Here is a 27,969-nt window from a genome sequence, read left to right on the forward strand (position 1 = left end):
TGGCTTTTGAGGGGAAGTGGGCGGGATATGTGTCTACAACCACCATCTTTGCTGTTGCAAACTTTTCTATTCAAAAAGTCGTTTGTCTCCTCTCTGGCTATACTGGCTAGTGCGAGCATTTTCCCAGCTGGCTAGCATGTTAGCAGTTTAACTTTGTAGTGATGTACTTTCTGGCGTGAGCGGGCTAGTACAACGCATCTTCACACGCAGCAAAGGAATGTGGATTTTGTCCCCTTTCTGGCAATTAGAGAACCAAAAGCAAAGATTGCTCTGACTCTGTGTGGTGGATAATTGAGTGTTGCTGTGAGAAAACCCCCCCCAAAACTACATCAAATGACCAGTGAGCCAATCCATGCTGTAGTCACAGATACTTACGATGCGAGCTGTAAAGCTACCAATTCCCACTCCTCTGGATAAACAAACTGTGTTGTTCAGTCGTCCTCCTAGACAACTGGAGCCATTACCAGCCACCGCAGAAACCCAAGGCTTTCTCCTTATTAAAGATTGCCTTCATTCACGGTCGTTTTCATAAGCCCCTCTCCTCCATCCCGTCCTCGCTCGCTCCTCCAACCTCATTCTTTGTGGGTTCGGGGTTGGCGAGTGCGAGGCGTCACAGAAATTGAGGCCCTCTCTCTCTCAATTTTTCTCTTTCTCGCACTCCCCCCTTTCTTCTTCTTCCTCTCTCCTTCCTTCCTTTACTCCCTTTCTCGGGACTGGGCGTTCACGTATTTTAAATGGAGGGGGGAATTGCCAAAGCACATGTCAGAGAGAAACAATGAGGGAAGGTTAGTTTGAGAGAAAACACAGGAAGCCATGATGTATGGACTCCAACTGGCCTGTACCCTGTTGAGAGTGCGAGCCAGCCAGATGAGAGTGTGGTCTGTGGGTGCGGCCCGCCGTGCTTTATACCCGGGGATGGAGTGATTTACCTCACACAGACAGAACACACACAAAAAAACATTCACACAGACGCTTGCCAGAACAATAACACACACGTTGATACTCTAAATTCTCCATTTCCTTTAAATCTTCAACCGTGTTTGAAAGCAGCTCGGCATTAATGGTCCAGAAAATTCCTCCTTGCTCCCAAAGCGTCTGCGTGTTTGAGTTCGACACGACATGGATCTGCAGATAGTTAATGGAAACCTGCAGGGATAGATAAGGGGTAGGCGTGCTTTTGAGGGTGGAGGGGACACATAGACACACAACATTTTACAACCAGAGTGTGGGAGGACAGATCGACCCCTGTGGATGTCGATGAAGGAGGTCTTTGTTGATAATAGTGATGGATGATGTTCTTATGGAGTCCTAGATGGTATCTGTTTTAATACGGTCCTGAAGATGGGTCTGGGGGTGACGGGCACAGCGCCACACTCCATTCATCAAGTGAGGAGGAGAAGAAAGAAGGACTGGGAGAGAAAACAGAAAGAGATACCAGTGTTTGAACACAACTTGTTTATGGTGAGTGCTCCTCCTTACATGGGGCTTTCCACTGAAGGCCTTTCAACATGGCAACATGAAACACATGCTGGAAGAGGGAGTTGGGACGAGAACAAGAGTAATTATTGGCACGGTGGGAGTCGTAGAGTCATGTGGGAGTGCAGTCTGCGTAACTGGCATGTTCCTCCCGCTCTGCGGTTTCATGTGAATCATTAAGAAGAGTTGAGAAAAGAATTTCACCTCCGCTTCTCACACATGGACTTTTGTATTGTAGCTGTTGTACGAGCTCACAGAAAGAACCTGCTAAAAGGACACACCATGTTTTTCATCGGCCTGCTGCTTCTGCTCGCATGCCTGGTGTTGTGGCTCCTCATCAAGCATGTCTGCATATTGTACACAGATGGCAAAGACGACCTCTCGGATAGAGGCAACCCAAACCAAAAGGCACAAACTATTCGTTTTCAGTGAGGGGAAAAACTTACATCAGCAAGAAAAGCTTCATGAAAAACAGCAGCTTTCAAAAGACATCTGGTGGAGGCTCTTCATGCTGCGCTGGATGAGCGTGATTGACAGCCCACCATCCTCTGTGTGCCACTGACATTTTGGCTTTTGCAACACAGGATAGGTCAGGAGGGAGAGTTTAAGGTGGCAGAGTGCCAACAAGCGGGAAACATGATCCAAGACACCATGCTGCTGGGCCAAATGTCTCTCCTTTTAGCACCACGGGTGAAACAAAATCATGTTTCCAACGAATATGAACGTGGCCTGAAACAGACGAGTCAAAAATATACCTGAATACATGAATAAATAATATTTAATATATTCAAATGGCATATTGATGACATGATGATTTTTTTTACAGACAAAAAAAAGACATCTACACAGCTTGAAGAAAGGTGCAGAATAGAAGTATTTATTTTCCTTAAAAACATTATCATGATTGTGAATCAATCATTTAAAAATGTCAGTCGGCTCCAAAATGATTGTTTTGTTTGTTGCTTTGATCCATTTGGTCTGATAACATTTGTAAAGTCTGGAAGAGCTGCATGACTCAGTCAAGTTAGAAGATGTCTAAAGCAGAAGTTATTGGTCTATGGGCAACACGATGTGGAAGCTATGTGGATTATAATTTCATACCCAGGCGTCGAACTTTTGAGGCTTCACGTGCCAATGAGCAGTTTTCATAGGAATGAACGCAGCCCCTCCTCAGACACCGTATCAACTTCTCATTATGTGTCCGTGGTTTGGCTAGCTGTCCACACATTCCTGTCATTTCTCCGCTGATTTTACACATACAAAACCATAGGACCCAACAGGAAAACTGGAAATGCGGTGAGGAAAATGGGAAATGTTACTCTGGTAAAATAAGGAAAATAGATAAATGATTGTGTGCCAAAATAAGAATAAAACAAAAAACTGAGTTGAAAAATGAGATAGTGAAACTGCATAAATGAAAGTTATATTCAGGACTCGTCTGTTAACTCTTAACTCCTCAAACCTGCAGCCAACTGAGAAACTGTAGCTCCTTAGGTGAGGAAATGCCTCGAGGAAAGTGAAATGAATTCTTTCCGTGCAGGGGATTTCCACACGCGGTGGTTCACTATTAGACTTGTCCAAAATTGTGCATCTTTCATGTCAGTGGAATGTGTAACGTACGCCCCTCCCCTCTCATCCACAGAGCCCCGACCATGAGAAACCCCATGTATGCATCAACTTAATTAAAAAGCACATTACTGAATGGATTTTGGTCAAATGACTGTGCGACCGTAGATCTGGCAGACACTGTCTGTGGCTGAACTTCCAGTAAAGATACAGTCATCGTCTTATTCATGTTTTTTTCATTTGATGAATCTCATCTCCTTGTTTTGTCTGTGTTTACAACATCATCTGTTCAAGTTCACAGGTTACTTATCTGTGTATTTTCATTTTACTGTGTATTTATATGTTTAATTATCTGTATCCTCAGCAGCTGTTGTTTTAAATGTGATCTATATATAAACTGACAGGACTTGACTTGACCGAGAGTCTGACTGCTTGTTTACGTGTGCGTGTGTACAGATTTATTTTAGTCTCTATGGAGTAATGTGACCAGGTGCTGCTAGACTCTAGAGAAAGGATGAGGTAAGTGTATAAGGATAATTAAAGGTCCCTGTTTATATTTATGTGTATGTGTGTGTGTGGCGGGGGTTTGTCATTTCTCTGTCTATGTCTGGCTACTCCGTTAGATGTTTGCTGCGTGGGCGAGTGTTCATGTCTTGGAATGCGTATGACTAAAACTGCATTATGCACCGACTCGACACACCTGTCCACACCACGTCACCTCCTGAGGTGTCTGGTTTTGGCTCAACTTTTTTATGAGGGGACCTTAAAGATAGTCTCTTCTCTATAAGATGATAAAGAGGTGATTTAAAAGCACACATGACTCAAAATCCCTCCTGGTTTCGTGTGTTAAGTGTATGTATACATCACAGGTTTGACAGCACTTGTGTCTGCGTGCCCTCTTGTGCGTGTCTGTGACCGTGTCAGCAGGAAACCCCGGAGTAATAACTCACACAGCGCAGTGACAGGAGCTGCTGCGATGCCCGGCGCAGATACACCATCCCTGGCTGAGGCGACGTCGCTGACAGCTGCCGCTTTTCCAGGAACAACCACACCAGACCGTTTAACTGCCACCTGCCAATCCTTTATCATCACCTCCCTGACCTTGTGCTGAAGTGTGTGTGTGTTTGTGTGTGTGTGGACACAAAGGGGAAGGGGTGCAGCACGGGCAGCGGCAGGAGATAAAGTGAAGGAGCCAGTTTGAAGAATTGCATCACATGAAAGGTTGCAGGGAAGCTGGTGGACGGTACTGTAGATGTGTGTGTGTGTGTGTCTGTTATAATTTCCATAATTAAATTCATGTGGACCATTAATCATTTCCACAAAAAGGGCACATTCTTACCACTGTGACAGTCTGTGTAATATTCATTTGCTTAACAAATTATCATCTCAAATGAAAGAAAGCTTTGGCTGTTCTTTGGCTCACACCTCATGTAATATAATATCTCTTTTTCACTGGACACGTCTGGCCCGAAAGCACAATGTAATGAGACTTTGGTGCCAATTTGAACTTGATGACTTTTCCGGAGTTTGATTTGACCCAGTTGAGCCTCCTCTCTCCTTCTCTTCTCTTGCACGCTCTCCGATCCATTTCCCCATAAATCTGTCCCATCTTAATCCTCCTCCAGCCGGCTGCACAAACCCCTGAGATGTAAAAAAGAATGAGGGCTTTGTTTGAGTTTGCTTAAGCGTTGCTTAAATCTTAAATCATCACAGCTCTCTTACAGCTTGGAGAGACTAATCTTCTCACATGTCTTCAACCGCAGCAGAGTTTTCGGTACAAACATCAACATCAGAGAGAGACCTAGATTAAATCTGAAGCGCAGAAGACAAAATCCTCCGCAGCTCGTTCGAGCTCTGTCACCACAGTTTTTATTTCAAGGCTGCAAAACAATTTTGAGGAGGAGTTGTTTGCATGCAGAACATAAAACAAATGATTTTACACATGTTGGGATTTTACAAACCATTGCAGACAGATGCTTTTATTGTCTTTCAGTAGTTTTTTTTTAGACCTTAAAGCACAGGATTTAAACTGAGTTCAGGACACATAATCTAAGAGAGGAGAAACTATATACGAGCCTAAGACGACCTGCGTACATCATGTGAATTAGGTGCCAGTCGACACAAATTACATTATGTATAGGAATTTCCCCATATTAGGCTGTCAGAAATGATTTAAGTTGAGACTTCACATCACCTCTTAAAGGGTCAATTCTGGTTCACCCAAATTACAAACCAAATTTTCTCACTAAAGTGTTGTGGTATAATTTTGGACTGATTTGCGACTTTGAGATCTGCCTCGGTGTTTGCTGCCAGTTTTTCTCCTCAGATGCATGGAAGTGAATTAGTGGCGCTCGCAGCCTTGAAGTGGCATTTTCAAGATTTCAGCAGCAGCGTTTCTTTCCAGAGTCAGTTCTCCCTTACTTTGGATCATCCACAGAAAGTTGTCAGCAGTTTTCAACTGTAGCTCAAAGACTTCATATCATCAGCACAGTCGTGTGTGTGTTTGTTTTCACAGTGTCACATTTGGGGGCTAGATTCAACTTTAGACCGGTTATTTCTGGACTGCATGCCTGTGTGACAGTGGGAACAGTCGTATGTGTGTTATAGACACTGGTGGAATATATAAGTACGATTACTTGAGTACCATACTTAAGTACAAATTGAAGGTTCTTGTACTTTACTTGAGTATTTCCAGTTTAAGCAGCTTTACACTTCTACTCCTCTCAGAGGAAAATGTACTTTTTACTCCACTACATGGATCTGACAGCTTTAGTTACCAGTTACTAAAATGCAACATACACATTAATGCAGCAGTAATATTAAAACTCCACCACTATTTTACTGCAGAATGAGGACTTTTCATACTTTAAGTAAATATGGCTGAAAACCCCAATATATTTAAACTGGTGATTGACGACTTGTTTTGCTTTAACTTATATTTCTGAAGTAAATACTGATTCTACTCACTTTTACTATGATTTAATATGATTGTTTTTACCAGAGAAATGACGCTGGAATTACAGTACAAAGGAAGTGCATCCGCCATTGTGCAAGAGGCATTTTTTTTTTTACCTGTCACTATTCCCAGGTAACTGTGGAACAGCTGAAATAACTCTGGAAACTACACTGGAGGGTGATAGATGCCGAGATAAAACATCAATGAACCGACGGGCATTCACCCGAGAGAAAACACTGCCATGTTGTGTCATAGCCTGTTCCTCAGTAACAAAACCTGATAAGGCATTAATACAACCAAGTGTTTTACTCTTTTCATACACTGTGATCAGGGTTTATAGGTCAAATTAGGACTCTTTCCTTGCTTTGGACAGTAGCCAAGTTGCTAATGCTGTCTTTTCAACAGCGGCGCCTACAGCAATGCCACAGAAAAAAGAGAGGGGAATCTGAGCAGTTGCCTAATTATGCTTTAAGTAAGGTTTTGAATGCAGGACTTTTACTTGTAGGGGAGTATTTTCACAATGTGGTATTAGGTAAAGAAAAATGCATCAGATAAGAGATACACATACTGCGTCATACCCTTTGATAAACCGTTTACTATACACCACTCAAATTAATATGAAACTTGTGAAATGACCATATTCAGATTTAATCACTCAAACATGGATTTTTTCTCAGTGGATTTTAATGTCTTCCAGACGTCCGTGTTGCCTTTTGAAGACACAAATAAATAATTTCAAAACCTCAAAGCTGCTTTCACAAAGTCCAGGAAGAAAAAACTGGGGCAGTTTTATGCACACACACTGTTGGCTGCCACCACGTAATGCAACAATAAAGCAATATTTGAGCCACACACACGTAATAGGTTTCCATGCCGTCTTGGGCCGTTTCTGCAAGCAGCACTGATAACACTGTTTAGACTAGCTATTCTGTGGAATCATCTGTCTAAATCATTAGAAAAGAAAGATGTGCTTGTGTTTTGTTTTGGTCCGGAAGAGGATGAGGGATGGGTGTTCGGGGGAGAACGTACAGGAGGAGAAAGGGAAACAGTGATGAAGTACGCCAGGAAAAGCAGAAATGATGTACTGAGCTTTGACGTGTCTGATACCAGGGTGACGATTTTTCCTAGAAGTAGCAGAAGTATCAACCTCAAATGTAGCAAACAACTTAAAATAGTCAGAAAGTCAGGAGCATGTCCACACTGATGCCATACATGGAGTGTTTTTTGGTCTTCTTGCAAGTTTCATTATTGTATTGATGGAGAATCGTACAGCCTTTAAAGGCAGGAAAGCGAAGCACTTCATTTAAAAGTTGAAAGTGAATCAACTTCTTATCGATTTAGAGCATAAATTCCTAAGTAAACTGTTTTACTCAATCTTTTGTTTCACTCTCTGCACTATTGGGCCTAACTTAAAGGAAAATAACACCCAATAAAGGAGAGTTTTGTCATTATCTACTGGTTATTATTATTATTATTATTATCAGGTAAGGTTTCGTAGTCCACAAAAGGTTTCTGGAACTTAACAGCAGAACAGCGGTGCAGCATTTCCAAAAACAACTGAAGTAGATGGGGACTTCTATAAATCAAAATTCTAGGGAAGTCTCGACATCCCAAATTCATTTGAAAAGACATTATCTCACCTCCTTTTCAGCTGAAATCTTAGCTGATAAGCTAAAAGCACCCGTCTTCAGTGGGGGCATTAGCTTAACTGTTTATGTCAAATCAATTTGGGATTTCTGGGCTTCTGGGGACTTGGATTATGCCAGATGCACTGTATGGACTGATCTTCTTTTTCTTTTTTATGTTTTATAACAAATTTCCATCTACTTCAGTTGGTTTGCTGTGAAGCTCCAGAAATGTTTTGTGAACTGTGAAACTTTACCTGACTTTCCATCGGCACTGAATTTTCATTTTTGGGGGAATTTTCCTTTAATATCCATCTGTCTTAAACACAATGTACCCTGACAGTGCTCAGTTACATTCTTCATTAGGTTGGGCTAAGTAGAGTATGTGTACACACTGGCACACACCTATACCTGAAAACATCTTTGTTTGAATGAAAATCACCTCTAATTGTAATAACAAACCACTGTGAGCACACACGTAATTTTCTAAAGGATAACCATTCATTTTAAAATACACTGTTGAAATAAAGACAATTTATAGCCGCAATGAAAAGTTGGCTCATGTGGAGTGAAACAGAGTCCAGTTTGTCATGGAGTTAACACCTCTCAGTCCCCAGAGAGACATTGTACTCCGGTTGGGACTAGATGTTTCACAGGGGCCAGGTCTAGATCACGGAGGGTCAATTACAGTCACTGTTAGAGCCGTAAATCAACTCCATGACACACACACACACACACACACGCAAACACACGCACACACACACACACACGCAGGCAAGCAGTCAGGCATACTCATTTAAGCTAAAGTGCAGAAAAATGAATACACATTTGCACATGCAGACATGCATACACATGCAGATGTTTTAAGTTTATTCTCATAATGTACAGACCTCTCTCTCGCTCTTTGTGTCACTCACACACACACACACACACACACACACACACACACACACACACAGTGAAAGTGATCTTTACCTGCTGTCAGCACATCAGAGCCGAGGCCCGGAGCTGCTCTACTTCCCCAAGGACGCCTATCAATCACTCAGCTGCCATGACAACAGAAGAACGCCTCTGGTTGGTTCACATGACGATCTAAGTTTAAAATTGCCGACGTGCCCCTGGTAACCATTAAGTGATTGACAGGTTAGTGTTTAATTGGAAAGCGTTAAGAGAGGGAAAGGAAAAGAAAGGGACATGATATGTTGAGAACGAAGCATCTGAGGACACAGTGTGTTTAACAAACGACGATATGTTTGAATTACTAGAATCAAAAAAGGCCAAGTATTCGGGCACATACAAGGAATTTGAAGACAGTTTAACATTGCTGTCAGTGTACTTACACAGAAATCAACATACAGCTAAGAATAAGGACAGCAACTGGACAAACAGGTTAAAGAGTGGCAAAGAGTGCTCTGTAACGCCTATCGGGGGGGAGGAGCTTGGACAGTTTGTGTCCGGGATGTGAGAGATCTGCAGAGACGTTGCCTGCCCGTTTCCTGACCCTGGGCCGGTACAAGTCCCGTACTGAGGGCAGGTCGGCGCCAAATATTTTTCCTGCAGACCTGATTGTCTGTTGCAGTCTGTTCCTGTCCTATTTGGTTGCAGATCCAAACCAGACTTAATGATGCATAGTATACACCAAAGAGTCAGTATACAAGTAAACTGTACTCTATATTGGGACAGTACAAATACTGCAAAGAATTAATGCAAGGAACTAAAGAATGAATACTAAAAAGACCAAAACTGACAATGAATTGATCCTAACAGGAAAAGTCTGTGTAGCAAAAGTCTGATATAGTTTAGTCCTCTGTGCTATGGATCCCTAAATGTGTATCAATCCACCGATGAAACTAGTTCCCTCAAAAGTGCACTATTTTCTCCTGGTTGAGTAACTTGCTATTGACTAAGTTCCCAGCTGTTGAGGAAATTGCTTTCTTAAAAACTGAACCGGATTTGTTTGTCAGAGAATGGAAGAGTCAAGAACATATCATTGTACAGCACCAGCCTTATCTTTTAGCTTAAACTTAAAGAGGTATTTATAGTTATAAACATGTAGTTTTCTGTGGGAGAGAGTAACTCCCTTTGCCGTGGACTTTGGGTTTTTTACTTTGCAGACCTTTTACATGCACAAAAATGCAACATAACACAATAAAGGAAAGGCAAAACCCCAAAAAGCATAATAGGACCTCCTTAAGTCGGCAAGGCAATCTCAGAACAAGATCCATTTAACAGCTGTTCTTGAGCACTGCGCTGCTGTTTTAGCAAATGATTTAGCCTTTATAAATCAAACGATGATAGGGCAGGAGCACGTCCTGGACTCAAACTGAGTTCATTGGAGGAACTTGTCAGCTATGTCGACATAAAAATGACAACAATACTCCTAAACACTTTCTTTTCATGATGGCGTCTTAGTCATTAGCACTCTTGCCTCACAGCAAGGAGGTCCTGGGTTGGAATCCTGGTTGGGGCAGGGCCTTTCTGTGTGGAGTTCACATGTTCTCCCTTGTGCTTGCGTGGGTTTCCTCCATGAAATCGTGCACACACAAATTCTCCGGTCAGTGCCTTTGACCAAGGTGCAGGCTTGGATCTGGAGTTGGTCCCTAGGTGCTGTACAGTGGCTGGCCACTGCTCCAGGATGAGTAAAATGCAGAGAAGCAGTTTCACTACATTGTAAATATGTGATTGCATGTGATGAATAAAGAGTCTTCTTCTTCTTCTTGACTTTTGACTCGGTTTACCATGTCCATGCCCTGATAACAAAGGACTATTTAAAATTGTTTTCAGAAAGAGGGTGCCTTGAATTTCTTGTGATTTTTAGGAATTAGTTTGCCTTTTTGAAAATGAAATTTATATTTATGGCCTGTTTTTAAATATTCGTGTCAGCAGTAAGAAACAAAGGGATACAAGTAGCCACAAATAGTTGAGAGTTGTCAGAAAGTGTTGTGAGAAGGACTTAAGTATTGTTGGTTTAGTCTTGCATACATATCCTTTGCCTCTCTTCATGTTATATAAATGAATGTTAAAATCGGATCTACATTCCACAAGATTTCACCAAATTTAGCTTTAAAAAACACATGATTGGAATGAACCTATAACTTCCTTGGTGTGTTTGGATTTGTTGACATGATTGGTTGCACCTCCATGACCTCCCAAGTCTTTGACCTCTCTCTGCAGCCTTTCTTTATCTGGTGTCAAAGGTCAACAGTCAGCGGTCAGCGCTGTCTGTCACGGGCCAGACAGTAGTCCCTCAGACCACAGACTGAAACCACTAAACCAGATCCAGACCTCAAGCTTAAACAAACACTATCACCGCTGGCCGCTGTGCAGTTTTTAGTGTTGTGTGTGAAAAAGGTCATTAATTACTAACTACTCAACACAACCTTGAGCCCCGGGGAGACTCCTAAAACGTTGGTACAATTAAATGTGTGACACACAGTAGAGAAAGTGTCCCAGACACATTAACATCACAAGAGTTTGACTAAGACGATGTTTGCCCTGTAACAGTGCCAGCTCCCAGGCTGCTGTGTTTACTCACACTGATGGTAAGCTTTCCTTTTGTTTGGCTCAGGAGCGAGCATTTCCCACACACATGAGGCATGACCAGACATAGGGGCACTCTTTTTTTCCTCATACCTGTTTCTGATTAGTTACTCTCACATGTTTGTGTGAGTCATCTGAGAGAAGGGAGTCACGACGCTGCTTGCACAACGCTGCTCATATGCAAACCTGCAGGTACGTTCATGCATAAAGTGGTTACATACACGAAGACGATGATAAGATGACGATAAGATTAAAAGGAACTCTGTTAACAGTAGTTCAGACATGTCCTGCTGTCGATACATTCTCATTGAGGTCTCAGCAGGATGCCAGCTTTAAAGTTTGCTAAATCTTGAATCATAAAGTCTTCTACAAGGAGCTACACTTTTAATGCCTGTCAATGGGTCGTATTTCCAGTCAAACCAGATTAAACATTTAAGACAAGCAGGTCGGGAAAGCCTATGTTTACATTTTCCCAGGCAAAGTTTTACAAAGACGTTATTGCCAGTTAAAAGGAAGCACAGCCAGGAGGAGATTTTGCTTTAGGTAATTGTATTTTTGACATTATATTTTGTGGTTTTGGCCGATACTGGGGCAGGAAATGAGGTTAACCTGGGGTAGGGAGCCCAGACAGCTCTGGCAGTCTTCGACAGAAATACACTCATCTCACGTCCGAAGAGGAAGTGCAGGGATTGTGTTGAGTGCAGCAGACCCTGAGACGATCACTTGCCATGGCGCCCTTCAACGGGCCAGCCAGTCCATGTGGACCAAACACCACTGCAAGCAATGTGATCAGCCCATGAAGATAGGGGAGCAACTCAATCACCAGAATAAAGGGCCAATATGTCGAAACATTAAATTCTTTATGGTGCAACTTAAATTTTCTATTTTATGTTGTGGCAGCGCTCTACTACTCACACTTACAAACTTTGAAACGTCGCTTGCAGCCTTCTTATCTGTAACTCCACCATATTCTCATTCACCTCTTGGCATGAAAGTCCCTTTATATCCATGTAAAATGAATGTGATATGACGCGTTCTGTAGAAATGTCAATACGGCACGTAAACCACAAGTACAAGCAAATCAGCGGTGTGCAGAAACATTAACTGCTGACATTTTATCCAGACGCCGGGGCTGGAGGGAACAGAGGTTGTTAAATCATAAGTCATATCACAGTTATTAATCTTAATAACCACAAATAGATGCATTACCAATATGCATCCTGCAAACAGCTGTGGTTAAAAAGAAAAATGGTATTTAAAATAAGTGGCAGATTTTTTTTCATTTGCTTCCAAAACAAATGCACGTGCCAGCCACAGGGGCCTCCAATATCAACACAAATTGTAGTTCCTTGTAGTTGCTTTGAGAGAGCCGTTTGTATTATTAAGCTGGGCACCATAAAAGCACAAAATTTAAGTTTGGGGTGTTAATTTGCTGGCACTTGCTGGCACAAAGCAGCTTTAAAGGCAGCGTTGCTCAATGAAACGTTCACACTTTCCCTCAAGAACACATATCAGACATCCGTCCAACCCTGAGCGGACTGTTCCTTAAGGAGGGCAGTGAAACAGGAGAATTAAAATGAAACAGCTGCCGTCCTTCAACCCGGTGGCCTAACATAGATCACCATAACTGTTCTTACAGTAAAGCCAGAAATAACATGAAACAGGGGAACTAAAATCTGCATACAGACAGTGGGTAAGCATGCAAGAGAAATTTGTAATCATACTCGCACACACGCTTTGAAAAACTTTGCAAGTCCAACTCTGGATATTTCTTTGCCTTACAAACTTTTTCAAACACCAGAAAAGGGATAAAATCAAAGAATAAGGTTGGTTTTATTCTATAATTTCCTTCCTTTTCCAATAAATAATCCAGTGTAAATATCACCACCATCAATTGTATTAGTTCCTCTCTCAGTATTTCCAACTTCCATTTCTGGTCTGCAGCTCACTTGTTCTTTAAAATACAGTTTATAGTTCCATTTTTTAAGAAAAGAAAAATAATTTCCCCAAACTGCTGACCACTGCAGAAGTTACTTGGAAATGAATGAATACCAACTTTTTCTTGAGACTATTTTCAGCGAGTATTTTAGTGTACAACGCTCAAATTAAACTACAGTGCCCATTTTTATTCCATTGATGGTTTAGATCATCTCATGGGATTTGTGGTTAATAATTAAGATATGGAATATAACCAAACGTATCATTTAGAAGAAATGTAAATACACCTTTTCCAGATTCCAGATGGCCACTTTTTAAAATATAAGACTGAAATATTCAGAGGTGGCAAAAGTACACACATTCTTTTCTCATTTAGGAGTACAGACACTTGTGTTTCCAGACTCTGGAGAAGTAGAAGTGCTGATTTAACTTCTTTACTCCAGTTAAAGTAAGAAAATACAGTACACTCTGTAATGTATTCAAAGTATAAAAGTAAAAAGTATCCCTTTGTAGGACTTTTCTACCCACCATTTCTGAGCAAAGTTGACTGAACCTCATGTATTAATATAATTCAAAGACTATTAAACTTAAAGGTAGAATCAGTAGGATTTGTCTGGGTTGGTAAAGTGTCTTGAGCAGCAAAATAATTGAGACCATAAGAAAATTGAGGCTGATGGCTGCAGGGTCTCTGCATGAGACACTAACACACCGTTTCTACCCATTTGAGTCTCCCTCTCTTTCTGTTTCTGTCTTTTACGTCATTGTGGTCCTGCTACGTCTGCCGTGCTTGATATGCACTGACAGGTTGAAATCAGTCTTGTGATGTTGGGAAGGCGGCGTGTAATGACGCAAAAATAAGAATAATCAATAATTCCACTCAAATGCATTAAAACTAAAGTTTTGAAAAAGTAAGACATAGAAAGTCCGGATCATTTTGTTAAAATTTAAGGAGTAAAAGTAAATATTTGTGAGAAAAACAAATACTTTACAAATACAGATACCTGAAAAATCTACTTCAGTACATTAACAAAGTATTTGTACCTCTTTACTTCCCACCTAGGCAATTCTGTTGTGATTTCCAAGGTGGGAAGAGTTTGATAAATAATAAACAATAGTGGGAGTGCTGATGGGAGTGATTGTATGGCCCCAAGAGGAATGCTGGGAAATGTTATGTTTTTCCATGCTCTATCTGCCAGTGGAAACATAAGCTGCGCACATACACGTGGTGTCCTCTGGGGAGATCCAGACAGATCGCTAAATCACTGCCCAAAATGTCCACACAGGCTGTTGCTGCTGGGCGACATATGTTAGAAAAGTGTCTGTTAAGAAGTGTCTCGTTTAAGTGTTTCAGTGTGACTGTGTGAAGGCAGTCTGCTGGGGTTTGTGAGTTATTGTACTGGATAGTCATCAGGGAGTGAGTGGAATGTAAACTGAAGGAACAGCTAGGGGCCACTTCACATCCAAATCAAGTGTAACACCCTCCACCTACCACACCTCTGCACATACACACACACACCTGCAGGACCTGAGGACAACAGGGCCCAATGATGTACTAAGAGCTGTAAATTCACAGACTTCACAGGTGAACTGTCCCTGGGCAGTAATCCTGTGCAGGTGTGTTTGTGGGACATTACATGAAAGTGTAATGGCGTTTCATTATGTGGCTAGAGTATATAAAGTGTAATAATCTATATGCCAGGGAGGTGACTCCCAGCACTCCCTATAAAATAAAAAAGTAGGCATGAGAGTGCCTCATTTACTTTTTATGGCCATGGAGGGAACCTCTGGAGCCAAAGACAGATGGGGGGTGAGTATATATCTTAAAACCAGCTTAAAGAGTGGATTTCCCCCAGATCATCGTGAAACACTGAAGGAAAGATAAGAAAAGAAACAGAAGTTATAGTGTTCTCCCTGTGGATGAGATCATCAGTCATTATAGAGTCACTAAAGTCTATAAATCACCTCTCAAATATCAACACAACGCTCCTCTGGGGCAGTTTACTACTCTGTTAGAGGATTATATATTTAAAGGCTCAGTTCTTTTTTTAAGATAACTTCCTTTCCCTCCATGCAGATGTCAAGGACTGAGAGAGAGAGAGAAAAAAACAGAAAGCCTGAGCTCTTCACATGCCTCTAGTCATAACATCACTTCTCTTCCTTCATACACCAGTGGTCTCAGCTTTCTGCTGCCAGCGTGAATCAGATTTCTTATCTAGGTTTGTCTTCCTCTACAGCAAGCATAAACAAGGCAGGACATGTACTGCATTGTGCTGTGCTGTTGTGTGATGCTGGCAAGTGCAAAGCTTAACACTGAATGCGACTTTGTGAGAATATGAAATATTATATTTTGATTCCTTAGAACCGTGGGAAAACCTGTTTTTCTTAACCAGAGATGAAACTTTAACAGGCTTAGACTGGTCAGAGTGGCAGCAGGGATACAACAGCAGCAAAAGTAGTCTGCTTGTGTGAAGTAAGAAAAAAACAGCAATACCACAATGGAAAAATACTCAGTTATGAATAAAAGACATGCGTTGATATTAGATTAAGTTTATATAATCAGAGTTAGATTATATTACAATAGTGGAATACTATTAGTGATGTTAGTTGAAGTGGAGCTAATCTGACTCTGCAAAGTGAGATAAATGTAGTGGAGGTGAAGGTAAATATTCTGATACTGACAGTGAATGTTCCTATAAAGGGCAATGTGGTGTAGACACAGTAGCCAAAAAGATTGAAAAAAAAAACAAAAAAAAAACCCAGCAATGAATAAAACAAATATGAAAACCAAAACTATGCAACATCGTCTTCACTTATCACCAAAACCATCTTGAGAAAGCATCGAGCCCTGTCTAATTCACAGCTAACAGACCAAATAACATTTCACAATGAGCACTCCAAGAGTATTTAAAGCATCATAATATCACTTTTTACCTTAAAATAACAGCTTCGAAGTCATTTGAATGGTACAGTGTCTTGTAATAGGGTGTTACGGAGCCACTCCGCCCCCCTATCACTTGTTTCTGCACTATGTAACTTCAGTGAGAGGGTAGGATCACAGCGTTACATACGTGTTTACTTCAACATACAAGTTTCCAACAAATAACACTGTTATGATGTGATGAGTTTTGTTTGTAGTCAGCACCTACATTACATCTGACAAATTGTTACAGACCTTAGATTTCTATATAAGACAGGGGTGTTGCACTCAGAAACTGTGGCATTTTGTGCAAATAAGGTAAGAAAGGGTATGCATCATGCTGAATGGCCCCTTTCAAACTGTTGCATTGTTATATGTTTTACTCTATTGGAATATTGTTAACTTACTATAATGCATTAACATTGTTAGTCATAGCTGCATGAAGTCGAGTAAAATATATAACATTAATGTGTAAAGAAACAGCAAATGGAAATACTCAAGTACAAGTACCTCTAAATCTGACTTAAATGCAGTACTTTTTATCCCTGCCTTTTTTTCTTTTTTTTTGTGAAGTAAAAGACCTTCAAATAAATAAATGATGTTGGGAGTTTGATATTCTCTGACACACTGTACATTGTCATTCATTGACCTAATAAATCTCCTGTGGTTGGTGCATTTACTCAAATAATAAACAAATATGAGGTACTTGTACTTGCATTTTCATTTTAGTTTGAGTGTTTTAGGTACTAGTTACTTTACAGATTAAAACTTACAACAGGTGATGATCTTAGAAAATATTACCTTAATATTCCTTCTTCCTTGTTTTGTTTTTTTAGCTTTGTTTTAGCACAGGGTGATCTTTCATCTTGAATGGGACATGAATTTGTGTTTATCTGTATCATTTGTAGTGTTGTTGTGAATGTTGTAGGGGTTGATGGGATGGGGATGGAGGAGGGGTGTTATCGTCAACATATTTTTGTTTTGTCTTATATATAAGTGATTTCACTATGAAATAATAAAATACACTATGAAGATTGAGATCAAGATGCACTTGTAATACTTTAAGTTAATTTTTTTGCTCTTACTTCTGTTCTTTAACTTCAGTAAATCTGACATAACTCTCCTGTTATGATCTTTATTCCCTACAGTGTAAGAAGCAGCAGCGCCCTCTGCTGTCGGAGCTGTACGTCACAGCTGAGACGTCGTCGCCACAGTCCTCATCTCCTATTGGTCGCTTGCGGCCATGTGACCAAAACATAATCATGGCGGCCTCCGCTGCTGTCCGGTCGAGCATGGGGCTGACTTTCAGACTTTCTCGAGTTATACCGGACTGTAGCACATGTCCTCTCAACAGGTTAAAGAGCTGTGTGAGCAGCACGGCTAATGGACAAAGAAGGGGTTCATTTGACAGCTTCCGGACGATAAACCGACACCTGCAGACGAGTATAGGTGAGTGGTGCGGCTTGCTAACACCTTTTAGCCTCCATCAGAAGCTGGTTCTTCTCTCGGGACTGTTTGTTGATAATAAGTGGTAATAAATAATATTTTTGTTCCAGAGTTTATAGTTTATGTTGTTGTTAATGCCTGCAAAGTCTGGTGTGCAGGTGGTGGAAGGACACCAGAGGTTATTACAGTCGAAAATCCGCTCAATAACACTTGTGTAACTTCAAGTCAACATTCCCAGTTTGGCTGGTGCAACTTTGTGCAACAAGTCAAGCATTCTCCACATCCGGCGGAGTCAGGAGGTGCTGATATCACCACTGACAGCAGAAACACTCACAGTCCTGTTGTTTTGTTTCTTATCTCAAAGGTCTGTACCACAGTGAGGAGGGGAGCTCCAATGCAGAGGACCCAGAGGATGTGTAAGTTCACTACGTGCTTTTATTTTGAATTGATATGGTTTTCTCAGTCGATGTTTATGCACAAATCCTCCGAACAGATGCGCCACAGGTCCAAGTAAGTGGAGGCTACATCGAATATTCTGGGGAAGTTTGCTCAATTTTTTGCATTGTCATGCTGAACTTGCATTTTTTTTTTGCATACTAAACCAATCCTGAACATAGACTGAACCAGTTGTTAACTTTAAAGTGAGAAGGTTGTGCTCTAAACCAACAGTTTACATATCCAGTATGCATGTCGGAGACCAATTGTACACAAAACTTATTAATTTAATGGTAAAAATTAGTAAAGTTTGACGTATTTTTTGTATTTCTTTAGTCCTAATTTGGTGGTTGCTGCTTCTCAGAGTGGGTCAACACTATGGGTTTTATCTCAGGGTCCTTCTGTCCAAAGTGTCCTTTAGCAAGGCACTGTACTAAATGAGAAGCAACATTTCTTTGTACATTTACAAAAAACTATTACAGTTGTTGCTCCTCTCAGTGTGTTTGAGCTCGAAACTGGCTTGTTTGTCCCGATGCTTAAAAAATTAAAACAATGTTAACCTACATTAGTTAGAAAATGGCAGCACTGATAAAAAGCAGTATTCAGTTAGCCAGAAATGTAATGTAAGCAATGGAGAGGACTTCGTGCTCTTAAAATAATACAGCATAAACAGTGTGTAGGTAAACAGTTTCACCTGACAAAAGACATGAATTTTGTCTCTAGAGGCGCAGAAACAATTATAATGAAATGAAAAACTGATTCATTAGTCAGTGTTTTTTTCCCCTCACATGTTTTTACACTGTATATGTAACAATGTACAGATCTTGTGTGATTCTTTTTCAAGCCTCAAAAGAGGCCAATGATGATTTTCAACTTTTCAAAACCTTGCAAGTTTAACTCAAATACCTTTCTGCTGCTCAGGGTGAACGTGGTGTATATAGATCGATCTGGAAAGAGGATCCCAGTTAAGGCCAAGGTGGGAGATAATGTCCTCTATCTGGCTCACAAGCATGGAATTGACCTGGAAGGTGAGCATTTACACAGGTGGGCCTAATTCAGATCAAATCAGGTGTTGCGGCGAAAATGCCAGCCCTCCAAATTATTTTGACTTGGTAAGCTGTTTAGGCTGCGCCGGTATGGGCTGCAGGGGTTGATGTCATACTGCAGTGGCCAATCGCATAACCCAGCAATCAGACAGGCTGGTCAACAGTATTGAAGTTCAAGCTGTTCACACTAAAAAGATTTTTTATAAAATTACACTATAAACAAAGTCTGCAACTATGTTGGATGGAAGTTTTTCACGTTGTCTCATAAATGCTTGCTTACGTCTTCCGACAACAAATCAAATCAAATCAAATCAAATTTTATTTGTATAGCCCAAATTCACAAATCACAGTTTGCCTCAGAGGGCTTTACAATCTGTACAGAGACGACACCCTCTGTCCTTCGACCCTCGATTCGAGTGAGGAAAAACTTGCCCCAAAAAAAGGCCCTTTTAACAGGGAAAAAAAATGCGGAAGAAACCTCAGGGAGAGCCACAGAGGAGGGATCCCTCTCCCAGGACGGACAGACGTGCAATAGATGTCGCATGTACAGAGCAGATCAACGAGATCACAATGTATACAATTATAAGCGATGGTTGACAGGAGTGAAAGTACATAAAGATGTATTACAGCAATAATAATGAAATGCACATGGAAATGTGATTACTAGTGATAACAGTAGTAGTGATTAATGGTAAGGATAGTATGTAGTAATGCATTACAATAATAGTAGTGGAACGTATGTAACAGAGATGTGACTAATATTAGCGACAGTAGTGGTGGGTGTCAGGCAGGGTCATGGCAGTAGGCGCATCCACGATCCGGCAGGGCCATAGCAGTGGGCGCATCCACGATCAGGCAGGGCCATAGCAGTGGGCGCATCCACGATCAGGCAGGGCCATAGCAGTGGGCGCATCCACGATCAGGCAGGGCCATAGCAGTGGGCGCATCCACGATCCACAACCCGGGCGCGGCCAGGATCCATGGGAGCCTGTAGGACTAGAAAACATTTTGTGCTGCCAGGTGACTGCACCAGCAGGGGAAGAGAAATACTCCCCAAACTTGATGTGAATGGAAACCCTCTCTGGAGGAACTGTTTGTCCCAAGCATAAGGCTGGAAACTGGGCTCTTTCTTGGCCAAGTTCACAGACCAAACAATGATATTCTCCCAGTTGTGCCCTCCCTCACCGCTGCAATGCCTGATTTGTTCTAAATGAGACCTTAAAGTTATTTTTTAGGTTTTATTGGAGCATGTTGGTAAGACAATTAATGCTCATTAACTGTGTTCCTTTTTCATTCAGGAGCCTGTGAGGCATCACTTGCTTGCTCTACATGTCAGGTCTATGTGAGTGACGACCATTTTGACAAACTGCCAGAACCTGACGAGAGGTAGGTCTGCAACAAATGATATCTTCCTGAACCATTTCAATTTCAACTAATGTGTCTGATGAGGTGGAAGGGAGGTCACTGTAAATGTTGACGGATATCTTGGCACTCTAGGGAGGATGACATGCTGGACATGGCGCCCATGCTTCAGGAGAACTCCCGGCTGGGATGCCAGATCACCCTCACCCGAGAGCTTGACGGAATGGAGCTCACATTGCCCAAAGTCACCAGGAACTTCTATGTCGACGGGCATGTGCCCACACCTCACTGAGAAGAGGCCCAAATGATGAAGAGGGGGATTGATGGAAAATGACATGGGGTCTCTGCGCTGCCCCTGGAGTGACGGGGTGCGACCATGAAGAGATACACTGCGAGGATAGTGAAGTCCGTAGCATCTCCCAAGACGTCTTGAAGAGCGACTTATTCCACAGTTAACCAATGACAGGACCGGCCTGCAGATGAGATCAGGCAGAGTCGCACACTATATGAGTGATGGTGAAATTAATGGTTAATTCCAAAAAAACAAACAAACAAACAAAAAAAAAACCCTGTGATGGTTTAACTGATATTGTATTTATTTTTGTGGATGTGTTCTCAGGCCAGCATTACGGCACCATTCAATCTCAAAAGCTGTTCTTTGTTAAAACACCCCGTACATTTAGAAACATTTCATACTTGTTTTACACATTGCACACCTGCACAGAGCAAGTTTTAACAAAGTTCATCTTTGTGCCGTTAAATGGAACATTCCTTGTTACAGCTCATATACGCACAAGTATCACAAGCTGATCATTTCTGCCAGTCCATCTTTGCCACCCTGATTCACTTGTCAGATATTGTATACATAGAATTTACTCTCATCTATATGTTCATTTGTAGGTGTTGTCACGGCTTATCAGTAAGTACCCACTAACTGTAATTAGCACCAAGTCATAAACCCTCAGTTTTCTTCTGCATGGCCCTGGAGAAGAAGAAGCCATATGATGAAGTGGTGATGAAAGACAGTATTTGACTGAAGCTTAAAGGGTGGTCTCTTAAATATAGTGAATGATAAATCAGGATTTAGACTGTTAATAATATCATTTTATTCACTATAGACATTTCAAATCATATATGGCTGATTTGCTTTAAGTATTCATTTAAAGCACTTCCTGCCAGGTGCCAGTGATTCTGCTTAATTAGCTGATCTGGGTCAGGTGTGCTGTGATCCAGAGCAGGATGGAGGTGGAGACTTATCTGTTCTGAAGCTGGAGGGCTTCATGTGACCATGGATTGAGTTTACTACATCTACCCTTTACTTGTTAAGTCTACTGTACTTGTCCAATTTACGCACAAATATAAGTGAATTCTGTATATTATGTCTTAGGAATTACAAATATTTAAAGTTGTGCAATAAAATCAGTTTTAAAAAGATGTTTTTCCTCTTAGACTTGTCATTCCCCAAGGACTAAAAATGGGACAAATATGCATTTGCATTGTTTCATCCGAGCAGAAAAAACCAATAGTTCATTGTATGATTAGCAGGCAGCCATTGTCGGTAAAATCGCTGCATTTGTCCAGCAAATATTTCAACAGGCGTTTGTGTGGTCGCAAAGAAGTGTTTGCAGCAGCTACAAAGTGAAACTGGGACTGTGTGTGGGCAGCGCTTTTATTCCCCAACAGGTGTAATCCAGCAAATCAAATACACCCGCGCAATGTTTCCTGGTCCAGAACACGTCATAGCAACCACCAGCTCCATCGGTGAGAGTTACCACGAAGTTGGCACAGTTTTTGGCACAGTTTTCTGGTGATCGATCTGAAGATCTGAGGTGAGCACGAACAGTAGTGCACAACAATTACAGGTAAACTGGGTGGACTGCACGTTTTTAATATTAGTTTTGACCCGATTTTGAACTGTTCTCTTCAGGCCCAAATGATCAAGACGTGGTTATCCATAGAGGCCATAACAGGTCAAAAACAGACAAATAGAGGCACGGATCTGCGAATTTTAAGCTAGATCACAGTTAAAAGTTGTGCGACAGTTGAATCCTGTAGAGCTCTAGTAGGTCTGCCTGAAACTATGAGAAATCAGATTTGTAGGCTTTGGCTCAGCATGGCCATAGTTAACAGGCCAAAATAAATAAAGTACACAGACTTCTGTATATGCTGCTAAATCGATCATCATCCAATATTTTGAGTGGTCCGAAGGTGAGATCACGGCAATAGGCCTTTAACTGCAAATATGAGAGAGAAAAGGGGGAAGACTCTACAGCTTCAGTCATAATTTCAGTGATTTTCAATATTGCGTCATTGTCCGCTCGAGCTGCTTCTGCGCTCGCGACAGTCAAACTCGGATAACCGCGAAAATCTTCAGCGTTGTAGAAGATCAGAGCCGCACCAGGGTTCTAGAACACCAGAGCTGCACCAGGGTTCTAGAACACCAGAACGACACCGAGGGTTCCACGGTTTGTTACATTTCCACTGCTGAGGTGCGTACGTGACGTTTTTTTGGAAAAACGTCTCTTTCTCAAAACTAAAGGCTTCAGGTGAGGTTTTTTTTTCTTTTTTTTTAAGTTTTCTTTTCAGGTTTTTAAATTTAACAAATGTCACCAGTCTAGTCCTGCTAGCTAAAACATAATGTAGGCCTAATGGAACATTGCAATAATACTATCCTAAAGTCAATAAGCTAACGTCACTGTCACTGTTGTCCACAGTTTGGAAACAAAAATGTTAAACACCGCAATAACCTAGCTTACCTGTTGTCACTGTGGATATAAATGTGGCTCAATTTGTGCAATATTCTATGCTGTGGCAATGTTTGAAATCCATTTAGCTTCTAGAATAGAGGTATCTGACCTTTAATAGCTTGTGACCCCTTAATATGAACCAACGTTTAGGCAGTGAAGTGCATTTACTCAAGTACTGTACTTTAGTACAATTTTGAGGCACTTGTACTTTACTTGAGTATTTCCATTTTCTGCTACTTGATACTTCCACTCCACCACATTTTGGAGGCAAATCTAGTACATTTTACTCCACTACATCTATTTGATAACTTTAGTTACTAGTTACTTTGCAGATTGATGCATCAAGTAGCACATTTTTAAATAATTCATTAAAAAAAACAAAAAAAAAACAGATTTCGATAATCAGAAAAAAGCTGAACATTGCTTCAGGTAATTGGCCATGCAGATAAGGGGTCGACCCATAATATACAGTATAATAATGTAAATGTATTTATAATTTACTTTTACTCGTATTTTTGATACTTAAATACATATTATATCACATACTTTCAGACATTTACTCAAGTACTATTCATATGGGTTAAACATAATTTTGTGTCAAAAAAGGATTGCTTTTATTATATGAACAACTGATCTGAAAGCTGATTGTTTGTTATTATGATGCAGACACTGCCCCAACATGAGCAGAGGACCAGAGACGCAAGCTCCCTTCATCCAGGGAAACCAGAGCGCAATGGAACATGATGCCTCTCATTCAGCCCTCTTGTATCTTTTCCAAGAAGTTTCCAAGCTAGCTTCCCCCATCCACAACAGTTTCCTGGACACAAATTTGCCCTCCCCATGGCTAAATGAGACTCCTAGGCAGGGTGCTTTCGTGGCTAAAAAAGAGGAAGAGGATGCACATTCATTTCAAATCTCTAACGGCTCCCACCAACATGGTTTGTCTCATAAGATGAAAAAAGTGAAGGAGAAAAGTCACAGCAGTAAGGTCACAACTTTTGTTGACCCTCAAGTATTGAGTCTGATCGACCTGCAGTGTGAGAGGCTCCTGCATCACAGTGATGTAGATGAGTCTGACTTTAGTTCAGCATCATCTGACACAAAATTAGACCTTTCAGTAGACAAAGCAACAGATGGAACAGATCAGAGAGTTGGAGGTGACTTCATAAGTTTTGAATGCACTTTGAGACCATCTGTTCTCGTCTATGAGAGAGAAGATATCCCAGCTTGTGTTAGTTCTGTGGAAGATGTAAGAGTCTGCAGTGGAGGAGCAGGAACACCAGAGTGCTGTGTTCAGTCACAGGCTGCTGAAAAAACTGTCGCTGTTAGACCAGAGCTGGGGGACAAAAATTCAACATCATCTCAACCCCACCACAGAGACAAAAGAGAGAACAAGTTCAGTGTTCACAGACAGTTTGAGTTGAACCAGGAGAGCAAGAAGAATTGTTTCTCTTCTGAACAGGATATTTTGAATGTGCCATTCTCAGAAAATGCATCCCTTAGTACCCAGCTGACTTTTATTGCAAATGAAGATGCGAGCGTGGCTCTTTCAAAGCCGGCACTAACGCTAGACCATAATGCAAACCTTGCTTGGACTACAGAGCCCCCATGTGACGAAATCACTGCTTCTACACCAGAACGTACACATGCTCCCATAGAGGAAAAATCCCCCCCAATTGCACAAGTGAAATCCTCAAGCTATGATGGAGAAACGAACCCCTCACCTTCTGCACCATCAAAACCAGAACACAGACAAGTGCAAAAGGAAAAAAATGTCCCTCCATTTACCCAGAAGTGGAGAACCAAGACTCCTAGAAAACAACCCCACCCCAGCCGGAGTGCTGATATCCAAGACCCGGACTTCCAGGGAGTGACGTTCAGGATGGACACGGAGCTGGACGACAGTAGGGAACAGTGTCGGCTCCTCATAACTTCAAAGTACAGGTAGTGAGAGACTTGTTACGTTTTTGTAAAAGAATTTAGAAGATAAAATAACAATACATTAAATGTACTCGCTCTTTTGCTGCTTGTGTACCCATCACAGCAAGGAGCTCTGCAAGAGTGTGAGAAAACCGAGGCCGAGGACACGTACAACGCAGAAATCCCTCAAAACAAGCGGCTCGGATGAGGAGAGTGACCCCACGGCCAATGTTTCCCGTGAGTAACACTCGAGTACCTGCACTGTTCAGTGAAGCTGATGTAAGTTCATGTTGTCAATTTTACAGGCTCGCTAGACAGCGATGTGAAAGCCTGAGAAATTTCAGCTGATAGTCATTAATGAACTTTAAAATCTATATAATACACGACACGCTCTAATCTCATCCCCTTTATTCAGATAAGAAAAAAAAATACTCAAAATTAGAGATTATAAAAATTAAGGGGAAGGAAGAGTGAATAGAGTACATAACTAATGAAGTAAATGACTGCAATAATTAAGTTTCAGATATTTGTTTAAATATAAATGCTGCCGTCTTATGTGTTTACAATGGATGCTTCAGAAGTATTACTCTATTGTACTAGAAATAATCTCATTTGAGGTATGTATTGCATGAAACGTCAATTTTCTCCACTAGAGGACGCCACCACACCAAAACATGTGACTTGACAGCATCACTCCGGACAGGTGGTGTACATTTGTGCTTAGTATTATGAAAACTGCAGTGTATACATCCTCCAACCATGATGGGTATCGGCTAGTTCTCAGAAGACCGTGAAATTTAATATAAATTCCAACACATGATTTTTACTTTCAGCTGTTAAGCCGTTGGTCTTGAGTCGTGTGTTTTCAGTATCAGTAGACTGAAACTTTCTTTCACGGCATTTCAAATTCATTGCATTGATTCGAGTCTCTCCTTGGTAACACATTTCAACAAAACTTAACAATTTGAAATTTGCCTGCTGATAGGATGACATCACTCTTCTGGGTTGTATTAGTGATCTTATTGATGAAATGTAGCGTTAATTACTCAGAAAATGTTATGATGCATCAAAAATACATCCTTCACTTAGACAGAAACTGTTTCTTGAACAGAAATGTTTAACTTCACCCATTTTAAAATACCTGTAACACTAAAGGTTGTGTTTCTTTTCTGTTTCACAAAAGAGGGTAAAGTCTGTGCATCATGCTGCACCAGGAAGACCCCCATGTGGAGGGATGCAGAGGACGGGACCCCGCTCTGTAATGCTTGTGGAATAAGGTAGCTGACATTAACAGTGGCTCAGTTTACAAGCACACAGTTTTCTGTTTTTGCCCTAATTTCCAACTAAACTGTTCACATGGCAAATGAAAACCATCGTTCAACAACCTTCTCGAAAAGAGGTGTTGCGAAATTTACGCATATCCAAAAAACAGTTGATAATCCAAGTCGTTCATAGTGTTTAAAAAGTAGGTGTGTTTCTTCTTCCGACCAGAATTGTGGGCTTTTCTTCTGTGCATGCGTTTCTAACTCGGCTTTGCAAACTGCTGACTGTATGCCGTAAACAAATAGGTCTCAAACTGCTGTAAAATCCAAGATTGAGACGCGTACTCTGAAGACGTTGTATACATGTCCAGAGAACGCTCCTAAAATAATAATAATCCCGGAATATCCCAAATTCCTTAATCGGAAAATGCTACATTCGGAATAAGGCCTGATTATGAGTGTTCAAACAGAATATGCTGCTTACATGACATGTATCAAATTCTGAATATTGTCATATCCGGAATAACAGTGGAAAATTAGTGTGCGTGTAAATGTAGCCAGTGATCCTTAAACAAGATTAACTTCATATACTCATCGATAAATACCAACTATTTATGAGGTATGGATAAAAATAGCCTCCATCATGAGGCCTGAACACAACAGGGTGTAATCGTCAGTGTATTCTTTTTCTGTCTTGACCTTTTGAAGGTATAAGAAGTACAGAGTGCGCTGTGTCAACTGCTGGCATATCCCGAGGAAAGAGGGCAACTCCAACTCCTGCTGCCTCAAGTGTGGAAACTTTGTGAGGCTGACCTCAGCTCCACGGAAACGCACCACCTAGGGAACATACACAGAGCGAAGGTTTTTATGTCCACATGTGACAAAGCTCTTCACACACACACACACACTTTTGCACATGACAGTTCGAGGCTACACTTTCTGCTCTTGTAGTTCTTAGTCCTCTATGATTCACTACAGATGTGACTGCAGATATGGAGGAGCAGCACCAGCGTCTTACATCTTAGGTGACTTGAGTATTTAAATTAGATTCACTGCTACAGGAAAAACATTCAAAACCTTCAGAACTCTTAAAACACTTAAAAATGGAGGACGACGTCTAAAACATGATCTGTACTTGAAGCTTTACCTGCACTGTTTGTGCTACTGGCTGACCTATGTAGCATGTGTGACAGATATTTATACAGTTGATGGGTTTGTTTTCTTCTGTCTCCACAAAGAGAGATATATTGTTGAAGCACAGACAGTTTGTAGCAGAGCTGAGAAACATTTGCGGAAATTAATGGCATACTGAAGGGCTACTATGAGAACACATTCAGTGGAAAGTTCAGTCATAATTGGTGACATTTTTCATCTAAATAGCTTCAGTGTTGCCTGTGTATGATGGTCTGCAGTGCCAGATGGCTGCAGTAGAAAGTCATTTCTGTACAGGACCTGAGCTCAGCGCTGCGTTCACTGTTATTAACTGCAAAACAATTCACTTCTCTTGACCTTGACTTTGAGACTGTCTGCTAAGTTCAGCGGATAGACATTAAGTTGCACGAGTTAAGTTATTAATTTTGTTGTCTTTGTCTTGTTTCTGATTTGTAATTGTTTATTTTCTTGTTGTTTGTTTGCTGTTAGTATTGCTGTTTCCCATGAGAAGAAAAAATTAATTTTTGTGTGAGCTTGCATTGGTTTTGACCCGTATTAAATTCAGTATGAACCATCCAATT

The 27,969-nt window shown here is 41.1% G+C and overlaps 2 protein-coding genes across 5 annotated transcripts; both read left to right on the forward strand.

Moving 5' to 3' along the window:
- The first annotated feature begins 17,269 nt into the window (after positions 1 to 17,269).
- Positions 17,270 to 21,741, forward strand: fdx2 (ferredoxin 2). Its single transcript, XM_084364745.1, has 5 exons — positions 17,270 to 17,467; positions 17,829 to 17,880; positions 18,821 to 18,927; positions 20,244 to 20,331; positions 20,443 to 21,741. The coding sequence occupies exons 1-5, from the start codon at positions 17,281 to 17,283 to the stop codon at positions 20,597 to 20,599; spliced, it is 591 nt and encodes a 196-aa protein (XP_084220871.1). The 5' UTR covers positions 17,270 to 17,280; the 3' UTR covers positions 20,600 to 21,741.
- Positions 21,742 to 21,828: 87 nt separating this feature from the next.
- zglp1 (zinc finger GATA like protein 1) lies at positions 21,829 to 27,967 on the forward strand. Of its 4 annotated transcripts, none has more exons than XM_084364707.1 (5): positions 21,829 to 22,169; positions 23,721 to 24,998; positions 25,099 to 25,211; positions 26,158 to 26,251; positions 26,945 to 27,967. In XM_084364707.1, exons 2-5 carry the CDS (start codon positions 23,734 to 23,736, stop codon positions 27,075 to 27,077), a joined length of 1,605 nt encoding a protein of 534 aa, XP_084220833.1. In that variant the 5' UTR covers positions 21,829 to 22,169; positions 23,721 to 23,733; the 3' UTR covers positions 27,078 to 27,967. The 4 variants fall into 4 exon arrangements, with proteins under 4 accessions (XP_084220833.1, XP_084220832.1, XP_084220834.1 ...); XM_084364706.1 differs by having other exon boundaries at positions 21,829 to 22,136; XM_084364708.1 differs by having other exon boundaries at positions 21,829 to 22,068.
- The last annotated feature ends 2 nt before the right edge of the window (positions 27,968 to 27,969 follow it).

The sequence above is a fragment of the Pagrus pagrus genome (assembly GCF_965226575.1).
Source record: "Pagrus pagrus genome assembly, chromosome: 2".
NCBI lineage: Eukaryota > Metazoa > Chordata > Actinopteri > Spariformes > Sparidae > Pagrus > Pagrus pagrus.